Genomic DNA, 18097 nt, shown 5'->3' with positions numbered 1-18097 from the left:
CTGCCTTGTGGGTGCCTTGGCATTCATTCAATAGCATTTAGTACAGTGCTAAGCGCTTAGTTCAGTGCTCTGCACGCCGTAAGCGCTCAATTAATACGACTGAATGAATTTATCGAGCGCTTACGGTGTGCAGAGCACTGTACTAAGCGCTTGGGAGCTACAAGTTAACAAGTACAAGGTAACAGGTACTTGGCACTCAATCCCCTCGCCCTCTCCTACTATGCCTTTATACTATACTATTTATTTTATTTGTACATATTCATTCTATTTATTTTATTTTGTTAATATGCTTTGTTTTGTTGTCTGTCGCCCCCTTCTAGACCATGAGCCCGCTGTTGGGTAGGGACCGTCTCTAGATGTTGCCAACTTGTACTTCCCAAGTGCTTAGTACAGTGCTCTGCACACAGTAAGTGCTCAATAAATACGATTGAATGAATGAATGAATGAATGAATGAATCACTAGCGGACAGAGCACGGGCCCAGGAGTCAGAGGTCACGGGTTCAAATCCCCAACTCCTCCACTTGCCCGCTGTGTGACCTTAGGCAAGTCATTTCACTTCTCTGGGCCTCAGCTACCTCATCTGGAAAATGGGGATTTAATTCTATTTGTTCTGACGACTTGACACCCGTCCACATGTTTTGTTTTGTGGTCTGTCTCCCCCTTCTAGACTGTGAGCCCGTTGTTGGGTATTTATTGAGCACTTACCCTGTGCAAAACACTGTACTAAGCGCTTAGGAGAATACGATCTAACAATAAACAGACACATTCCCATTCAATCCAAGGCTTGAAATATCGTCCACTATCCCTTCTAGACTGTGAGTCTGCTGTTGGGTAAGGACCGTCTCTAGATGTTGCCGACCTGTACTTCCCAAGTGCTTAGTTCAATCAATCAATCAATCAATCATATTTATTGAGCGCTTACTATGTGCAGAGCACTGTACTAAGCACTTGGGAAGTACAAGTTGGCAACATATAGAGACGGTCCCTACCCAACAGTGGGCTCACAGTCTAGAAGGGGGAGACAGAGAACAAAACCAAACGTATTAACAAAATAAAATAAATAGAATAAATATGTACAAATAAAATAGAGTAATAAATACGTACAAACATATTCATTCACTCATTCAATCATATTTACTGAGTGCTCACTGTGTGCAGAGCACTGTACTAAGCGCTTGGGAAGTACAAGTTGGCAACATATAGAGACGGTCCCTACCCAACAGTGGGCTCACAGTCTAGAAGGGGGAGACAGAGAACAAAACCAAACGTATTAACAAAATAAAATAAATAGAATAAATATGTACAAATAAAATAAATAGAGTAATAAATACATACAAACATATTCATTCATTCATTCAATCATATTTATTGAGCGCTTACTGTGTGCAGAGCACTGTATTAAGCGCTTGGGAAGTACAAGTTGGCAACGTATAGAGACGGTCCCTACCCAACAGTGGGCTCACAGTCTAGGAGGGGGAGACAGAGAACAAAACCAAACAGATTAACAAAATAAAATAAATAGAATAGATATGTATCAATCCAAGGTTCAATCAATCAACCAATCGTATTTATTGAGCGCTTACTGTGTGCAGACCACTGTACTAAGAGCTTGGGAAGTACAAGTTGGCAACATATAGAGACGGTCCCTACCCAACAGTGGGCTCACAGTCTAGGAGGGGGAGACAGAGAACAAAACCAAACATACTAACAAAATAAAATAAATAGAATAGATACATACAAGTAAAATAAATAAATAAATAGAGTGATAAATATGCACAAACATATATACATATATACAGTTCAGTGCTCTGCACACAGTAAGCGTTCAATAAATACGATTGATTGAATGAACGAACGAATAGGTGCCGGCCTTGGGGAAGATTCTGCAATCGAGGAGGGCCGACACTGATTAAAGCGGCTATGCCCTGTCTAAAATGAGCCCATCCCGTGAGGGCCATGTCTTCTGCTAATAATAATAATAATAATAATAATGGCATTTATTAAGCGCTTACTATTTGCAAAGCACTATTCTAAGCGCTGGGGAGGTTACATGGTGATCAGGTTGTCCCTCGGGGGGCTCAGAGTCTTAATCCCCATTTTAGAGATGAGGGAACTGAGGCCTAGAGAAGTGAAGTGACCTGCCCAAAGTCACACAGCTGACAATTGGCGGAGCTGGGATTTGAACCCATGACCTCCGACTCCAAAGCCCGGGCTCTTTCCACTGAGCCAAGCTGCTTCTCAACCTGTCTGTACCCTTTAAGTACATTTTATTCACCCCACCCTCATCCCTACAATGCTTATGTAGCATTGGGAAGCATGGGTCTGTACCCTTTAAGTGCTCTGCACATAGTAAGCGCTCAATAAATACAATTGATTGATTTAAGTACATTTTATTCATTGTACTTATTTATTCTATTTATTTTATTTTGTTAATATGTTTTGCTAATATCTCCCGACAATGCACAAGTGGGAATCCTTTGTGTAGCTTGGATGGGGAACCAAGGAAAAGGGAAGAAGCGGCTGGGATCGGGGCTGTTCGTCCCTCGTCCCTCTCGGGAGGTGACCGGACGAGCGGTCAGCTTTCCTACCTCTACTGCTCTATCCGAACTCATGTCTCCGAATCATTTTTCTAGACTGTGAGCCCACTGTTGGGTAGGGACCGTCTCTATATGTTGCCAGCTTGTACTTCCCAAGCGCTTAGTACAGTGCTCTGCACACAGTAAAGCGCTCAATAAATACGACTGATTGATTGATTGATTTTTCCTATCTGCGTCACCACCTTGGGTTCTCGAACCCTGCGGCCGATTTATGCTGGTTAACTTATTTTCCCCCCTACTTGTCGATACCGGTCACCTAAGCACTTAAGTACTCGAAACCATTGTACCACTTCTGTACATGTATTTATAGTCTATTATTTCCTCCTATATGCCATTTCTTAAATAATAATAATGATGGTAAATATTTATTGTACATATTTATTCTATTTATTTTATTTTGTTAATATGTTTTGTTTTGTTCTCTGTCACCCCCTTCTAGGCTGTGAGCCCTCTGTTGGGTAGGGACCATCTCTATATGTTGCCAACTTATACTTCCCAAGCACTTAGTACAGTGCTCTGCACACAGTAAGCGCTCAATAAATACCATTGAATGAATGAATGAATGATGGCATTTATTAAGCGCTTCCTATGTGCAAAGCACTGTTCTAAGCACTGGTGAGGTTACAAGGTGATCAAGTTGTCCCACGGGGCTCACAGTCAATCCCCATTTTACAGAAAGGAGAGCCAGGGTCAGTTACCTCTTTTTACAAATGAGGTAACTGAGGCGCAGAGAAGCTAAGTGAGTTGCCCAAAGTCACACAGCTGACAATTGGTGGAGCCGGGATTTGAACCAAAATTTGACTCCAAAGCCCGGGCTCTTTCCACCGAGCCACGCTATCTCCCCCCAACTAAAATGTCAGCTCCTTAAGGGCAGCCATCCCACAATGGTGGGATTGCTCTAGGGGCGCGGACCAGTGAGCCCAGAGGACAGGATGGGACCAGGTGCAGCTGCAGCAGCAGCTGGACAAGGAAGAGGAGAAAGAGGACAGGAGGAAGAGGAGGAAGAGGACAGGAGGAAGAGGATCAAGAGGAGGAGGAGCAGGAGGTGGAAATGAGGAGGCAAGGAGGAGAAGGAGGGGGAGGAGAGGAGAAGAGGAGGAGGAGGAAAAGGAAGAGGAGGCAGAGGAGGAGGAGGAGAAGGAGGAGTGGAGGAGGAGGGACAGGAGGAGGAAAAGGAGGAGGAGAAGGAAGAGGAGGGAGAGGAGGAGGAGAAGAAGGAGAAGGGGAAGGAAGAGGAGTAGAAGAAGGAGGAGGAGAAAGAGGAGGAGGAGAAGGAAGAGGAGGGAGAGGAGGAGGAGGATAAGGAGAAGGGGAAGGAAGAGGAGGAGAAGAAGGAGGAGGAGAAGGAGGAGGAGAAAGAGGAGGAGGAGAAGGAAGAGGAGGGAGAGGAGGAGGAGGATAAGGAGAAGGGGAAGGAAGAGGAGGAGAAGAAGGAGGAGTGGAGGAGGAGGAGGGAGAGGAGGAGGAAAAGGAGGAGGAGGGATAGGAGGAGGAAAAGGAGGAGGAAAAGGAAAAGGAAGGAGAGGAGGAGGAAGAGGAGGAGGAAAAGGAGGAGGAGAAAGAGGAGGAGGAGAAGGAAGAGGAGGGAGAGGAGGAGAAGGAGGAGGGGAAGGAAGAGGAGGAGAAGAAGGATGAGGAGTGGAGGAGGAGGAGGGAGAGGAGGAGGAAAAGGAGGAGAAGGAAGAGGAGGGAGAGGAGGAGAAGGAGAAGGAGGAGGGGAAGAAAGAGGAGGAGAAGGAGGAGGAGGAGTGGAGGAGGAAGAGGGAGTGGAGGAGGAAGAGGGAGAGGAGGAGAAGAAAGAGGAGAAGGAAGAGGAGGAGGAGGAGGGGGAGGGGGAGGGGGAGGAGAAGGAGGAGGGGAAAGAGGAGGAGGAGTGGAGGAGGAAGAGGGAGAGGAGGAGGAGAAGGAGGAGGGGAGAGTGGAGGAGGAGCAGGGGAGCGAGGAAGGGGGCGGCGGTGGAGAAGGGGGAATCATCCTGCAGCTCTGGGCCGGGGCCCCGCCTCTGCCTGGCGGGCGAGACAAGCCGGGCTGCAAAGCCGCAGCCCCCACCTCCTCTTCCTCCTCCTCCGCCTCCTCCTCGTCCTCCTGCCGCTGCCCCTCCCGCAGCCCCCTGCCCCCCGGGGTGCCCGGGGTCCCCGCCTTCGTCGCGGCGGACATGTGCACCATGTCCTTCAAGGTCAGCCGGGATGGGACGGGACGGGATGGGACGGGACGGGACGGGATGGGATGGAGTGGGCTGGGCTGGGCTGGGCTGGGGGCTGCCCGGGCCTGGGGCAGGGGCTGGAGGAGCCCCCTGGCAGGGCAGCCCTGGGGACCCCTCGGGCCCAGCTCCCTCCTTTGGCTCTCCCATCCTCTGCAGTGACCCCAACAACGTGACCCTTCCCCCGCCCCCCCCCCCCCCCCCGTGGTCCCGTCCTCCGGGTCCTGTCCCCCTGGATCCCATGCTCCGTGCCCTGTGCCCTCCCCCAGTGCCCCTCTGCCCCCTCCCACGGTCCCTCCCTGCCCCTCCCGTCATCTCTCCCAATCCCCTCCGCCCATCCCCACAGTCCTTCCTTGGACCACCTGCCCACTCTCCTGGCCTTCCCTCTACCACCTGCCCACCCTCACAATCCTTCCCAGTATCCTGTGCCCACTCCCGTGCCCCTTCCCGTACCCCCTGCCCACTCCCGTGCTCCCTTCCTGGACCCCCTGCCCGCTCCCACGGTCCCTCCCTATAATAATGATGGCATTTATTAAGAGCTTACTCTGTGCCAAGCACTGTTCTAAGCGCTGGGGAGGTTACCAGGTGATCAGGTTGTCCCACGGGGGGCTCGCAGTCTTAACCCCCATTTTCCAGATGAGGTCACTGGGGCCCAGAGAATAATAATAATAATGGCATGTACTAAGTGCTTACCATGTGCCATGCACTGTTCTAAGTGCCGGGGAGGTTACAAGGTGATTAAGTTGTCCCACGGGGAGCTCACAGTCTTCTTCCCCTTTTTCCAGATGAGGTCACTGAGGCCCAGAGAATAATAATAATAATAATAATGGCATTTACTAAGTGCTTACCATGAGCCAAGCACTGTTCTAAGGAGTGAGGAGGTGGCCAGGTGATCAGGTTGTCCCACGGGGGGCTCACGGTCTTCATCCCCATTTTCCAGATGAGGTCACTGAGGCCCAGAGAATAATAATAATGGCATTTACTCAGTGCTTACCATGTGCCAAGTACTGTTCTAAGCTCTGGGGAGGTTACCAGGAGATCAGGTTGTCCCACGGGGGGCTCACAGTCTTAATGCCCATTTTCCAGATGAGGGAACTGAGGCCCAGAGAAGTGAAGTGAGCCCACTGTTGGGTAGGGACCGTCTCTAGATGTTGCCAACTTGTACTTCCCAAGCGCTTAGTACAGTGCTCTGCACACAGTAAGCGCTCAATAAATACAATTGAATGAATGAATGAATGAGTGAAGTGACTTGCCCAAAGTCACACAGCTGACAAGTGGCGGAGCCGGGATTAGAACCCACGACCTCTGACTCCAAAGCCCGGGCTCTTTCCACGGAGCCACGCTGCTTCTCTGTACCCCCTGCCTGCTCCCATGGTCCCCCCATCCCCCACCCGCTCCCACAGTCCCTCCCTGCATATGTTGCCAACTTGTCCTTCCCAAGCACTTAGTACAGTGCTCTGCACACAGTAAGCGCTCAATAAATATGATCGAATGAATGAATGAATGAATGAATGAATGAATGAATCTCCTGCCCACTCCTGTGAACGCGGCTCAGTGGAAAGAGTCCGGGCTTCGAATCCCGCTGCCACTTGCCAATTGTGTGGCCTTGGGCAAGTCACTTTTAGCTTCTCTGGGCCTCAGTTCCCTCATCTGTAAAATGGGGATTCATAATAATGATAATGATGGCATTTATTAAGCGCTTACTCTGTTCTAAGCGCTGGGGAGGTTGCGAGGTGATCAGGTTGTCCCACGGGGGGCTCACAGTCTTCACTGTGAGCCCCACATGGGACAACCTGATTACACTGTATCTCCCCCAGGGCTTAGAACAGAGTAAGCGCTTAACAAATGCCATCGTTATTATTATTATTACTACCCCCTGCCCACTCTCACAGTCATTCCCTGTACCCCCTTGCCCACTCCCGTGGCCCCTCACATTTTCCCCCTGCTCCACGCCTATTTCCCTCTCCATGTCCCCGTGCCCCTTGCCTCAAATCTCCCTCACAGCACCCACCCCAGGCCCTCCGCCCTGCCCACGGGCCCATCTTAGTGTCTCCTTTGCCCCCATACACCCATGCCCACATGCCAGGGCCATGGACCCTTTGCAAAATGTCACACCTGTCTAATCCAGTCCCCTCACACCCTTCTCGGGTCAGCAGGGAAGAGAAAAAGTCCACCCGCCAGCCGTTTGGTTTTGTTCTCTATCTCCCCCTTTTAGACTGTGAGCCCACTGTTGGGTAGGGACTGTCTCTATGTGTTGCCAATTTGTACTTCCCAAGCGCTTAGTACAGTGCTCTGCACATAGTAAGCGCTCAATAAATACGATTGATGATGATGATGATGATGCTCCGCGGCCTGGCCAATTTTCACTGTGTCACCCTCTTGGCTCCGCCGGGCGCTGCGGCTATTTCAGGATCTCACCCTCTTTTTTTAACTTTCTCGACCTGGATTTGTGCAAAAGTTCGGTTGAAAATAGGTGCTGCACCTCTTTCATCCAACTTCTACTTCCCAAGCGCTTGGTACAGTGCTCTGCACACAGTAAGCGCTCAATAAATACGATTGAATGAATGAATGAATGAATTCAATCGTATTTATTGAGTGCTTACTGTGTGCAGAGCACTGTACTAAGTGGTTCAGGATCTCACCCTCTTTTTTAACTTTCTGGACCTAGATTTGTGCAAAAGTTCTGTGAAAATAGGTGCTGCACCTCTTTCATCATCATCAATCGTATTTATTGAGTGCTTACTATGTGCAGAGCACTGTACTAAGCGCTTGGGAAGTACAAATTGGCAACATATAGAGACAGTCCCTACCCAACAGTGGGCTTTCATCCAACTTCTACTTCCCAAGCGCTTGGTACAGTGCTCTGCACACAGTAAGCGCTCAATAAATACAACTGAATGAATGAATTCAATCGTATTTATTGAGCGCTTACTGTGTGCAGAGCACTGTACTAGGCGCTTCAGGATCTCACCCTCTTTTTTAACTTTCTCGACCTAGATTTGTGCAAAAGTTCTGTGAAAATAGGTGAAAATAGGTGCTGCACCTCTTTCATCCAACTTGTACTTCCCAAGCGCTTGGTACAGTGCTCTGCACACAGTAAGCGCTCAATAAATATGATTGACTGAATGAATGAATGAATGAATTCAATCGTATTTATTGAGCGCTTAGTGTGTGCAGAGCACTGTACTAAGCGCTTCAGGATCTCACCCTCTTTTTTAACTTTCTGGACCTAGATTTGCGCAAAAGTTCTGTGAAAATAGGTACTGCACCTCTTTCATCCAACTTGTACTTCCCAAGTGCTTACTGTGTGCAGAGCACTGTACTAAGCGCTTCAGGATCTCACCCTCTTTTTTAACTTTCTCGACCTGGATTTGTGCAAAAGTTCTGTGAAAGTAGGTGAGTTTTCAGGAGAGTTTTAAGGAGGAAAGGCCTCTGTGCACCTCATTCATTCATTCATTCATTGTCGTATTTATTGAGCGCTTACTGTGTGCAGAGCACTGTACTAAGCGCTTGGGAAGTACAAGTCGGCAACAGATAGAGACGGTCATTCATTCATTCATTCAATCGTATTTATTGAGCGCTTACTGTGTGCAGAGCACTGTCCTAAGCGCTTGGGAAGTCCAAGTTGGCAACATAGAGAGACGGTCCCTACCCAACAGTGGGCTCACAGTCTAGAACGGGGAGACAGAGAACAAAACCAAACATACTAACAAAATAAATAGAATAAATATGTACAAATAAAATAAATAAATGGAGTAGTAAAACATAGAGTAATAAAAAACATAAATAACATAAATAAATACAATAAATAAATACAATAAATAACAAAACAAAACATATTAACAAAATAAAATAATTAGAATAAATATGTACAAATAAAATAAATAAATGTAGTAAAAAAGAGTAATAAAAAACATAAATAACATAAACAAATAAAATAAATACAATGAATAACAAAACAAAACATAACACAATAAAATAAATAGAACAAATATGTACAAATAAAATAAATGAATGGAGTAATAAAAATAGAGTAATAAAAAACATAAATAAATAAAATAAATAAATACAATAAATAACAAAACAAAACATATTAATACAATAAAATAAATAGAATAAATATGCACAAATAAAATAAATAAATGGAGTAATAAAAAATGGAGTAATAAAAAACATAAATAACATAAATGAATAAAATAAATAAATAAAATAAATAACAAAACAAAACATATTAACAAAATAAAATAAATAGAATAAATATGTACAAATAAAATAAATAAATGAATAGAGTAATAAAAAATGGAGTAATAAAAACATGAATAACATAAATAAATCAAATAAATAAATACAATAAATAACAAAACAGAACATATTAACAAAATAAAATAATTAGAATAAATATGTACAAATAAAATAAATAAATGGAGTAGTAAAAAATGGAGTAATAAAAAACATAAATAACATAAATAAATAAAATAAATAAATACAATAAATAACAAAACAAAACATATTAACACAATAAAATAAAGAGAATAATGTACAAATAAAATAAATAAATGAATAGAGTAATAAAAAATAGAGTAATAAAAAACATAAATAACATAAATAAATACAATAAATAACAAAACAAAACATATTAACACAATAAAATAAATAGAATAAATATGTACAAATAAAATAAATAAATGAATAGAGTAACAAAAAATAGAGTAATATGAAACATAAATAACATAAATAAATCAAATAAATACAATAAATAACAAAACAAAACATATTACCAAAATAAAATAAATAGAATATATATGTACAAGTAAAATGAATAGAGTAATAAATATGTACAAGCATATATACAGGTGCTGTGGGGAGGGGAAGGAGGTAAGGTGAGGGGAGGAGGGGGCTCAGTCTGGGATAAATCTATACAAATATATGCACGTGCCATATATACAGCAGACATGTGGTGAGGGCAGGATTAGAACTCGGGCCCTTCTGACTCCCAAACCTCTGCTCTCCCCCTGAGCCACGCTGCCCACTCCTCTTCCTATATTAGCTCTTACTCACCTTGTCAGTGTTAGGAATAATAATTTTGGTACCGGTTAAAGCGCTTACTATGTGCCAAGCCCCGGGTTAGATATCGTTAGAGAAGCAGCGTGGCTCAGTAGAAAGAGCACGGCCCTGGGAGTCCAAAGGACCCGAGTTCTAATCCTGGCTCGCTCCGTGACCCTGGGCAAATCCCTGACTAAGCTCTCTTCTTTGTTTCCACTCTCTTCTGCGTTGCCCTGACTTGCTCTCTTATTCGTCCCTCCTACCCCAGCCCCACAGAACTTGGGTACATTGCTTTAATTTATTTCAACGTCTTGTCTCTCCTTTTCAATCAATCAATCAATCAATCGTATTTATTGAGCGCTTACTGTGTGCAGAGCACTGTACTAAGCGCTTGGGAAGTCCAAGTTGGCAACATCTAGAGACGGTCCCTACCCAACAGTGGGCTCACAGTCTAGAAGGGGGAGACAGAGAACAAAACCAAACGTATTAACACAATAAAATAAATAGAATAGATATGTACAAGTAAAATAAATAAAGAGTAATAAAAAGGGCAGTAACAGAGCTTTTAAACTATAAGCTCCGGTGGGCAGGGCACGTGTCTACCAACTCCGTTGTATTGTACTCTCCCAAGTGCTCTGCACAGAGTTAACGCTCAAAAATACCGCTGATTGATTCCCTTCTTCCAGATTTTTCGATTGTCCTACGTGTTTCCCAAGCCACTCTCCTCCTCAACAAATTGGCATGTCGGCTTTCCGGTGAAATAATAATAATAATAATAATGATGGCATTTATTAAGCGCTTACTCTGTGCAAAGCACTGTTCTAAGCGCTGGGGAGGTTACAAGGTGATCAGGTTGTCCCACGGGGGGCTCACAGTCTTCATCCCCATTTGACAGATGAGGGAACTGAGGCCCAGGGAAGTGAAGTGACTTGCCCAGAGTCACACAGCTGATAATCAATCAATCAATCAATCAATCGTATTTATTGAGCGCTTACTGATAATTGGTGGAGCCGGGGTTTGAACCCATGACCTCTGACTCCAAAGCCCGGGCTCTCTCCGCTGAGCCACGCTGCTTCTCCTGTGACATTTGACGTTGTTCATTCATTCAATTGTATTTATTGAGCGCTTACTGTGTGCAGAGCACTGTACTAAGCGCTTGGGAAGTCGGCAACATATAGAGACGGTCCCTACCCAACAGCGGGCTCACAGTTTCAGACCGGTGCCTCTTTTTCTGAGGGAAATACGTCCGAGGGAGGATTTGGGGATGGATTGGAGAAAGCAGAGTCAGAGGTGATTCCAACGTTGTGAATTTGGGTGACCAGGCGACTGGCAACACCAGAAAAAGAGAAGGAGAAGCGGTGTGGCCTAATGAAAAGACCACAGGAATGGGAGTCAGAGGACCTGGGTTCTAATCAAGCGCTTAGTACAGTGCTCTGCACACAGTTAGTGCTTAATACGATTGAATAATAATAATAATAATGGGATTTATTAAGCGCTTACTATGTGCAAAACACCGTTCTAAGCGCTGGGGAGGTTACTATGTATACATGTTTGTACGTATTTATTACTCTATTTTACTTGTACATATTTATTCTACTTATTTTATTTTGTTAATATGTTTTGTTTTGTTCTCTGTCTTCCCCTTCTAGACTGTGAGCCCACTGTTGGGTAGGGACCGTCTCTAGATGTTGCCAACTTGGGCTTCCCAAGCGCTTAGTACAGCGCTCTGCACACAGTAAGCGCTCAATAAATACGATTGAAAGAAGGAATGAATCAGGTTGTCCCACTGGGGGCTCACAGTCTTCATCCCCATTTTCCAGATGAGGTCACTGAGGCCCAGAGAAGTGAAGCGACTTGCCCAAAGTCACCCAGCTGACAAGTGGCGGAGCCGGGATTTGAACCCGTGACCTCTGACTCCAAAGCCCGGGCTCTTTCCACTGAGCCATGCTGCTTCCCATGATTGAATGAATAATCCCGGCTCCGCCACTTGTCTGCTGGGTGACCTTGAGCAAATCACTTCACTTCTCCGTGCGTCTGTAAAACGGAGATTCCAAACCTGCCCTCCCTCCCTCCTTGAGCCCCATGTGGGACCTGATGATCCTGTACCAATTCTAGTGCTCAGTACAGTGCTTGGCACACAGTAAGTGCTAAACAACTCCCGTTATTAGCTAGAAGTGCTTAGAAGATCCAGTGAGGGAAGATGAGTCCAGTTTCAGTGGCGTCTGGCTTTGAAAGTCAAAGAGTCGCTTTGTGGATGTCCTACTTAATTATTATTATTATTATTATATTACTAGCTAAGTGCCTACTGTATGCCAAGCACTTTCCTAAGCGCTGGGGTAGATACAAGTCATTCACCCTCCGCTCCTCGGCCGCTAACCTCCTCACCGTGCCTCGTTCTCGCCCGTCCCGCCGTCGACCCCCTTCTAGACTGTGAGCCCACTCTAGGGTAGGGACCGTCTCTATATGTTGCCAACTTGGACTTCCCAAGCGCTTAGTACAGTGCTCTGCACCCAGTAAGCGCTCAATAAATACGACTGATTGATTGATTGATTGATTGATTGATTGACCCCCGGCCCACGTCATCCCCCCGGCCTGGAATTCCCTCCCTCCGCACATCCGCCAAGCTAGCTCTCTTCCTCCCTTCAAAGCCCAACTGAGAGCTCACCTCCTCCAGGAGGCCTTCCCACACTCCACCCCCTCCTTCCTCTCCCCCATGTTCCCTCCTTCCCCTCCCCACAGCACCTGTATATATGTTTTTTCTAATTATTTATTTTATTTGTACATATTTATTCCATTTATTTTATTTTGTTAATATATTTCGTTGCGCTGTCTGTCTCCCCCTTCTAGACCGTGAGCCCGCTGTCGGGTAGGGGCCGTCTCTAGACGTTGCCCACTTGTACTTCCCAAGCGCTCTGCGCCCAGGAAGCGCTCACTAAATACGATTGAATGAATGAATTTTCCAGATGAGGGAACTGAGGCCCAGTGACGTGACCGGCCCAAGGTCACACAGCATCCATTCATTCATCCAGTCGTATTTATTGAGCCGCAGCGGACACGTGGCGGAGCCGGGATCAGAACCAAGGTCCTTCAGAGTCCCAGGCCGTAGTTTATCCTTTAAGCCACGCCGCTCCTAGGAAAGCTAGGTCGGCCCAGGTAGGAAGGCGATCGCTGGGAGACGTGAGAGTCCAAGGGAGGGGGATGAAAAGCCGGGTTGTCCCCTTTCCCTTCAGAGTAGCCAGCCAAGGGGAGAGAGGATTAGCGGAGGGAGAGGCCCAAATTCATCAGGAGCATCCAGTCCAGCACCGGCATGTCCCTGTGACTCATATTCAGCCAACTGGGCCACCAGCCGAGGCATGCTTAGATGATCCCTGCATTTAATGAGCCCCTCCTCCTCTTTCCCGCCAATCTCCATCTCGGATGGCTGCGTTTTTTGGCTGGGAAACTCTCCTAATAAGGAGCACTGTTCATTCGTTCATTCAATGGTATTAATTGAGCGCTTACTGTGGGCGGAGCACTGTACTAAGCGCTTGGGAAGGCTTAGTCCCAAGCCTTGGACCTGGACCTGGGTTCTCATTCATTCATTCATTCAATCGTATTTATTGAGCGCTTACTGCGTGCACAGCACTGTACTAAAGCGCTTGGGAAGTACAAGTTGGCCACATATACAGACGGTCCCTACCCAACAACGGGCTCACAGTCTAGAAGGAGGAGACAGACAACAAAGCAAAACATGTGGATGGGTGTCAAGTCATCAGAATAAATAGAAATAGAATAATAGAATAAATAGATAGGATAAACAGAAATAAAACTAGATGTGCATCATTAACAAAATAAATAGAATAGTAAATATGTACAAGTGTTTCCAAAGTGGAATCCCGGCTCTGCCACATGTCTACTGTGTGACCTTGAGCAAGTCGCTGCACTTCTCTTAGGAGAAGCAGCGTGGCTCAGTGGAAAGAGCCCGGGCTTTGGAGTCAGAGGTCAGGGGTTCAAATCCCGGCTCCACCAATAGTAATAGTAATAATGATAATAATGATGGCATTTGTTAAGCACTTACTATGTGCAAAGCACTGTTCTAAGCGCTGGGGGATACAAGGTGATCGGGTTGTCCCACGGGGGGCTCCCCATTTTACAGATGAGGGAACTGAGAAGGATAATAATAATAATGATGGCATTTATCAAGCGCTTACTATGTGCAAAGCACTACTCTAAGCGCTGGGGAGGTTACAAGGTATCAGGTTGTCCCACGTGGGGCTCACAGTCTTCATCCCCACTTTACAGATGAGGTAACTGAGAAGGATAATAATATAATAATGATGGCATTTATCAAGCGCTTACTATGTGCAAAGCACTGTTCTGAGCGCTGGGGAGGTTACAAGGTGATCAGGTTGTCCCACTGGGGGTTCACAGTCTTAATCCCCATTTTACAGATGAGGTAACTGAGAAGGATAATAATAATAATAATAATAATGATGGCATTTATCAAGCGCTTACTATGTGCAAAGCACTGTTCTAAGCTCCAGAGAGGTTACAAGGTGATCAGGTTGTCCCACGTGGGGCTCACAGTCTTAATCCCTATTTTACAGATGAGGTAACTGAGAAGGATAATAATAATAATAATAATAATAATAATGGCATTTATCAAGTGCTTACTATGTGCAAAGCACTGTTCTAAGCACCGGAGAGGTTACAAGGTGATCAGGCTGTCCCACGGGGGGCTCACAGTCTTAATCCCCATTTTACAGATGAGGGAACTGAGGCGCAGAGAAGTGAAGTGGCTTGCCCAAGGTCACACAGCAGACATGTGGTGGAGCCGGGATTCAAACCCATGACCGCTGACTCCAAAGCCCGGGCTCTTTCCACTGAGCCACGCTGCTTCTCACCAGCTGTCAGCTGTGTGACTCTGGGCAAGTCACTTCACTTCTCTGGGCCTCAGTTCCCTCATCTGGAAAATGGGGATGAAGACTGTGAGCCCCCCGTGGGCCAACCTGATCACCTTGTAACCTCCCCAGCGCTTGGAACAGTGCTTTGCACATGGTAAGCGCTTAATAAATGCCATCATTATTATTATTATTATTCTCTGAGCCTCAGTTACCTCATCTGTACAATGAGGATTAAGACTGTGAGCCCCCCGTGGGACAGGGACTGTGTCCAATCATTGTATCGACCCCAGCGTTTAGAAGAGTGCTTGGCACATAGTAAACGCTTAACAAATACCGTAATTATTATATATTAGCCCGCTACATCAGGGTCCACTGATGTATTCCTCTCCCCCTCGTCCCCCTCTCCATCCCCCCCATCTTACCTCCTTCCCTTCCCCACAGCACCTGTATATATATATATATATATATGTTTGTACATATTTATTACTCTATTTATTTTACTTGTACATATCTATTCTATTTATTTTATTTTGTTAGTATGTTTGGTTTTGTTCACTGTCTCCCCATTTTAGACTGTGAGCCCACTGTTGGGTAGGGACTGTCTCTATATGTTGCCAACTTGTACTTCCCAAGCGCTTAGTACAGTGCTCTGCACACAGTAAGCGCTCAATAAATGCGATTGATGATGATGATGATGATGTGTCGTATGTGGCAGTAAGCTCGTTGTGGGCAGAGAATGCGTCTGTTTATTGCTGTATTGCACTCTCCCAAGCATTTAGTACAATGCTCTGCGCGCAGTGCTTTGTAGTGCTCTCTACAGTGCTCAGTAAATCGATCAATCAATCAATCAATCGTATTTATTGAGCGCTTACTGTGTGCAGAGCACTGTACTAAGCGCTTGGGAAGTCCAAGTTGGCCACATCTAGAGACGGGTCCCTACCCAACAGTGGGCTCCCAGTCTAGAAGATCTGGTCGGATGAAATACGATTGAACGTGGCACCCCTGAGCTCAGGGTGTGCATGGGGGTGACAAGCCCCTCAGCGTGGCCCAGTGGAAAGAGCCCGGGCTTTGGAGTCAGAGGTCATGGGTTCGAATCCCCGCTCTGCCGATTGTCAGCTGTGTGACTTTGGGCAGGCCTCAGTTCCCACACACAGTTCCCACTCAGCTCCGCACACAGTAAGTGCTCAATAAATATGATTGAGTTGAATTGAATTCCTTCTCCTCCCCGCTTCTCCCCTCTCCTCCCCTACTATCTCCTTCCTCTCCCCTCCCCTTTCCTCCCTTTCTTTGCTCTCCTCTCCTCTTCCTTCCTCCTCCACACTCTTCTCCTCACCTCCTCTCCGATCTTCTGACCTTCTCTGGGCCTCAGTTCCCTCATCTGTAAAATGGGGGATTAAGGCTGTGAGCCTCCTGTGGGACAGTCTGAACACCCTGTAAGCTCCCCAGTGCTTTAGGACAGTGCTTTGCAGACTGAGCCCCTTCTTTCCTCTCCCCCTCGTCCCCCTCTCCATCCCCCCGTCTTACCTCCTTCCCTTCCACACAGCACCTGTATATATGTATATATGGTTGTACATATTTATTACTCTATTTATTTATTTATTTATTTATTTTACTTGTACATTTCTATCCTACTTATTTTATTTTGTTGGTATGTTTGGTTCTGTTCTCTGTCTCCCCCTTTTAGACTGTGAGCCCACTGTTGGGTAGGGACTGTCTCTATGTGATGCCAACTTGGACTTCCCAAGCGCTTAGTACAGTGCTCTGCACATAGTAAGCGCTCAATAAATACGATTGATTGATTGATTGATTGATTAATAAATGCCATCATTATTATAATAATAAAATAAATAATAAATGATAAATAAATGGACCTACCATTTTTTTTCTCCAGAAGGAAACCCCGCTGGCCAACGCGGCATTCTGGGCTGCCCGGAAAGGGAATCTGGCGTTGCTGAAGCTGCTGCTGAACAGCGGGCGCGTGGACGTGGACTGCAGAGACAGTGTACGCCCGCCTCTCTGCCAACGCGCACCGGCTTCCCCTCCCTCCCTTTTTTGTTTTATGGCCTTTGGGAAGCACTTACTCTGTACTGAGCGCTGGGGTAGACACCAAATGATCGGGGTGGACGCAGCCCCTGCCCCACACGGGGCGCGCAGTCTTAATCCCGGTTTTCCAGGTGAGGTAACTGAGGCGCAGAGAAGTGAAGTGATGGGTCCAAGGTCACACAGCAGGCGGGTAGTGGAGGCGGGATTAGAACCCGGGACCTCTCACTCCCAGCCTCTCACTCTGCTTCTCTACTGATTGCAGTGTTGTGGCAAACGCATTGGGGGAATCGGGGCCTGCCCCAGGCCCACAGGAGGGCTCTAGAAAGGTGGGTGTGGGATGTGAGCCCACTGTTGGGTAGGGACTGTCTCTATAGGTTGCCAACTTGTACTTCCCAAGCGCTTAGTACAGTGCTCTGCACACAGTAAGCGCTCAATAAATACGATTGATTGGATTGGAGAGATTGGCCACACAGAGAAAGAAATAAAATTGGGAAAAATCAGTAGAAAATCTCACAGGAATAGGGACTGTTGGGTAGGGACTGTCTCTATATGTTGCCAACTTGTACTTCCCAAGCGCTTAGTACAGTGCTCTGCACACAGTAAGCGCTCAATAAATACGATTGATTGATTGGAGAGATTGGCCACACGGAGAAAGAAATAAGATCGGGAAAAATCAGTAGAAAATGTCACCGGAATAGCCGCAACGGGCCTTAGGCCCTGTAGGGAAGCAGCATGGCCTATTGGCAGAGAATTGAGGGACTATCATTATTATTATTATTATCATTGTTATTATTATGGTATTTGTTATGCACTTATTAAGCACCCAACACTGTTCTAAGTGCTGGAATGAATACACGTTAATCAAGTCTGACACAGTCCTTGTCCCGCACGGGGCTCACAGTCTAAGTAGGAGGGAGAACAGGTATTGAATTCCCACCAGCGCTTAGAACAGTGCTTTGCACACAGTAAGCGCTTCATAAATGCCATCATTATTATTATTATTTACTTTCCAAGCGCTTAGTACAGTGCTCTCAATAAGCACACAGTAAGTGCTCAATAACCTTGTAACCTCCCCAGTGCTTAGAACAGTGCTTTGCACACAGTAAGCGCTTAATAAATGCTATCATTATTATTATTATTAATAAATTCACTTCAATGAATGAATGAATGAATGAATGAATTTTACAGATGAGGGAACTGAGGCGCAATAATAATGATAATTGTGGTATTTATTCAGTACTTACTATATGCCAGGTACTGTACTAAGCGCTGGGGTAGATGGAAGGTGATCAGGTTAGTGATTTGGTCAAGGTCACACAGCTGGCAAGTG

General features: G+C 46.0%; 1 protein-coding gene across 1 annotated transcript in view; it reads left to right on the top strand.

Annotated features, from left to right (window-relative positions):
• Positions 1-4603: 4603 nt before the first annotated feature.
• ANKRD29 (ankyrin repeat domain 29) overlaps positions 4604-18097 on the top strand; it is a 32923-nt gene continuing 19429 nt past the window's right edge. The window contains exons 1-2 of the mRNA XM_038766709.1: positions 4604-4774; positions 16616-16726. Of these exons, the coding sequence (XP_038622637.1) occupies positions 4754-4774; positions 16616-16726 (132 nt within the window). The 5' untranslated portion in view covers positions 4604-4753. The remainder of the gene's footprint in view (positions 4775-16615; positions 16727-18097) is intronic.

Source organism: Tachyglossus aculeatus, chromosome 25 (genome assembly GCF_015852505.1).
Source record: "Tachyglossus aculeatus isolate mTacAcu1 chromosome 25, mTacAcu1.pri, whole genome shotgun sequence".
In the NCBI taxonomy this organism is placed as follows: Eukaryota; Metazoa; Chordata; class Mammalia; order Monotremata; family Tachyglossidae; genus Tachyglossus; species Tachyglossus aculeatus.
Note: the sequence above shows the minus strand (reverse complement) of the source record. Positions and strands in the feature narration are given on the sequence as shown.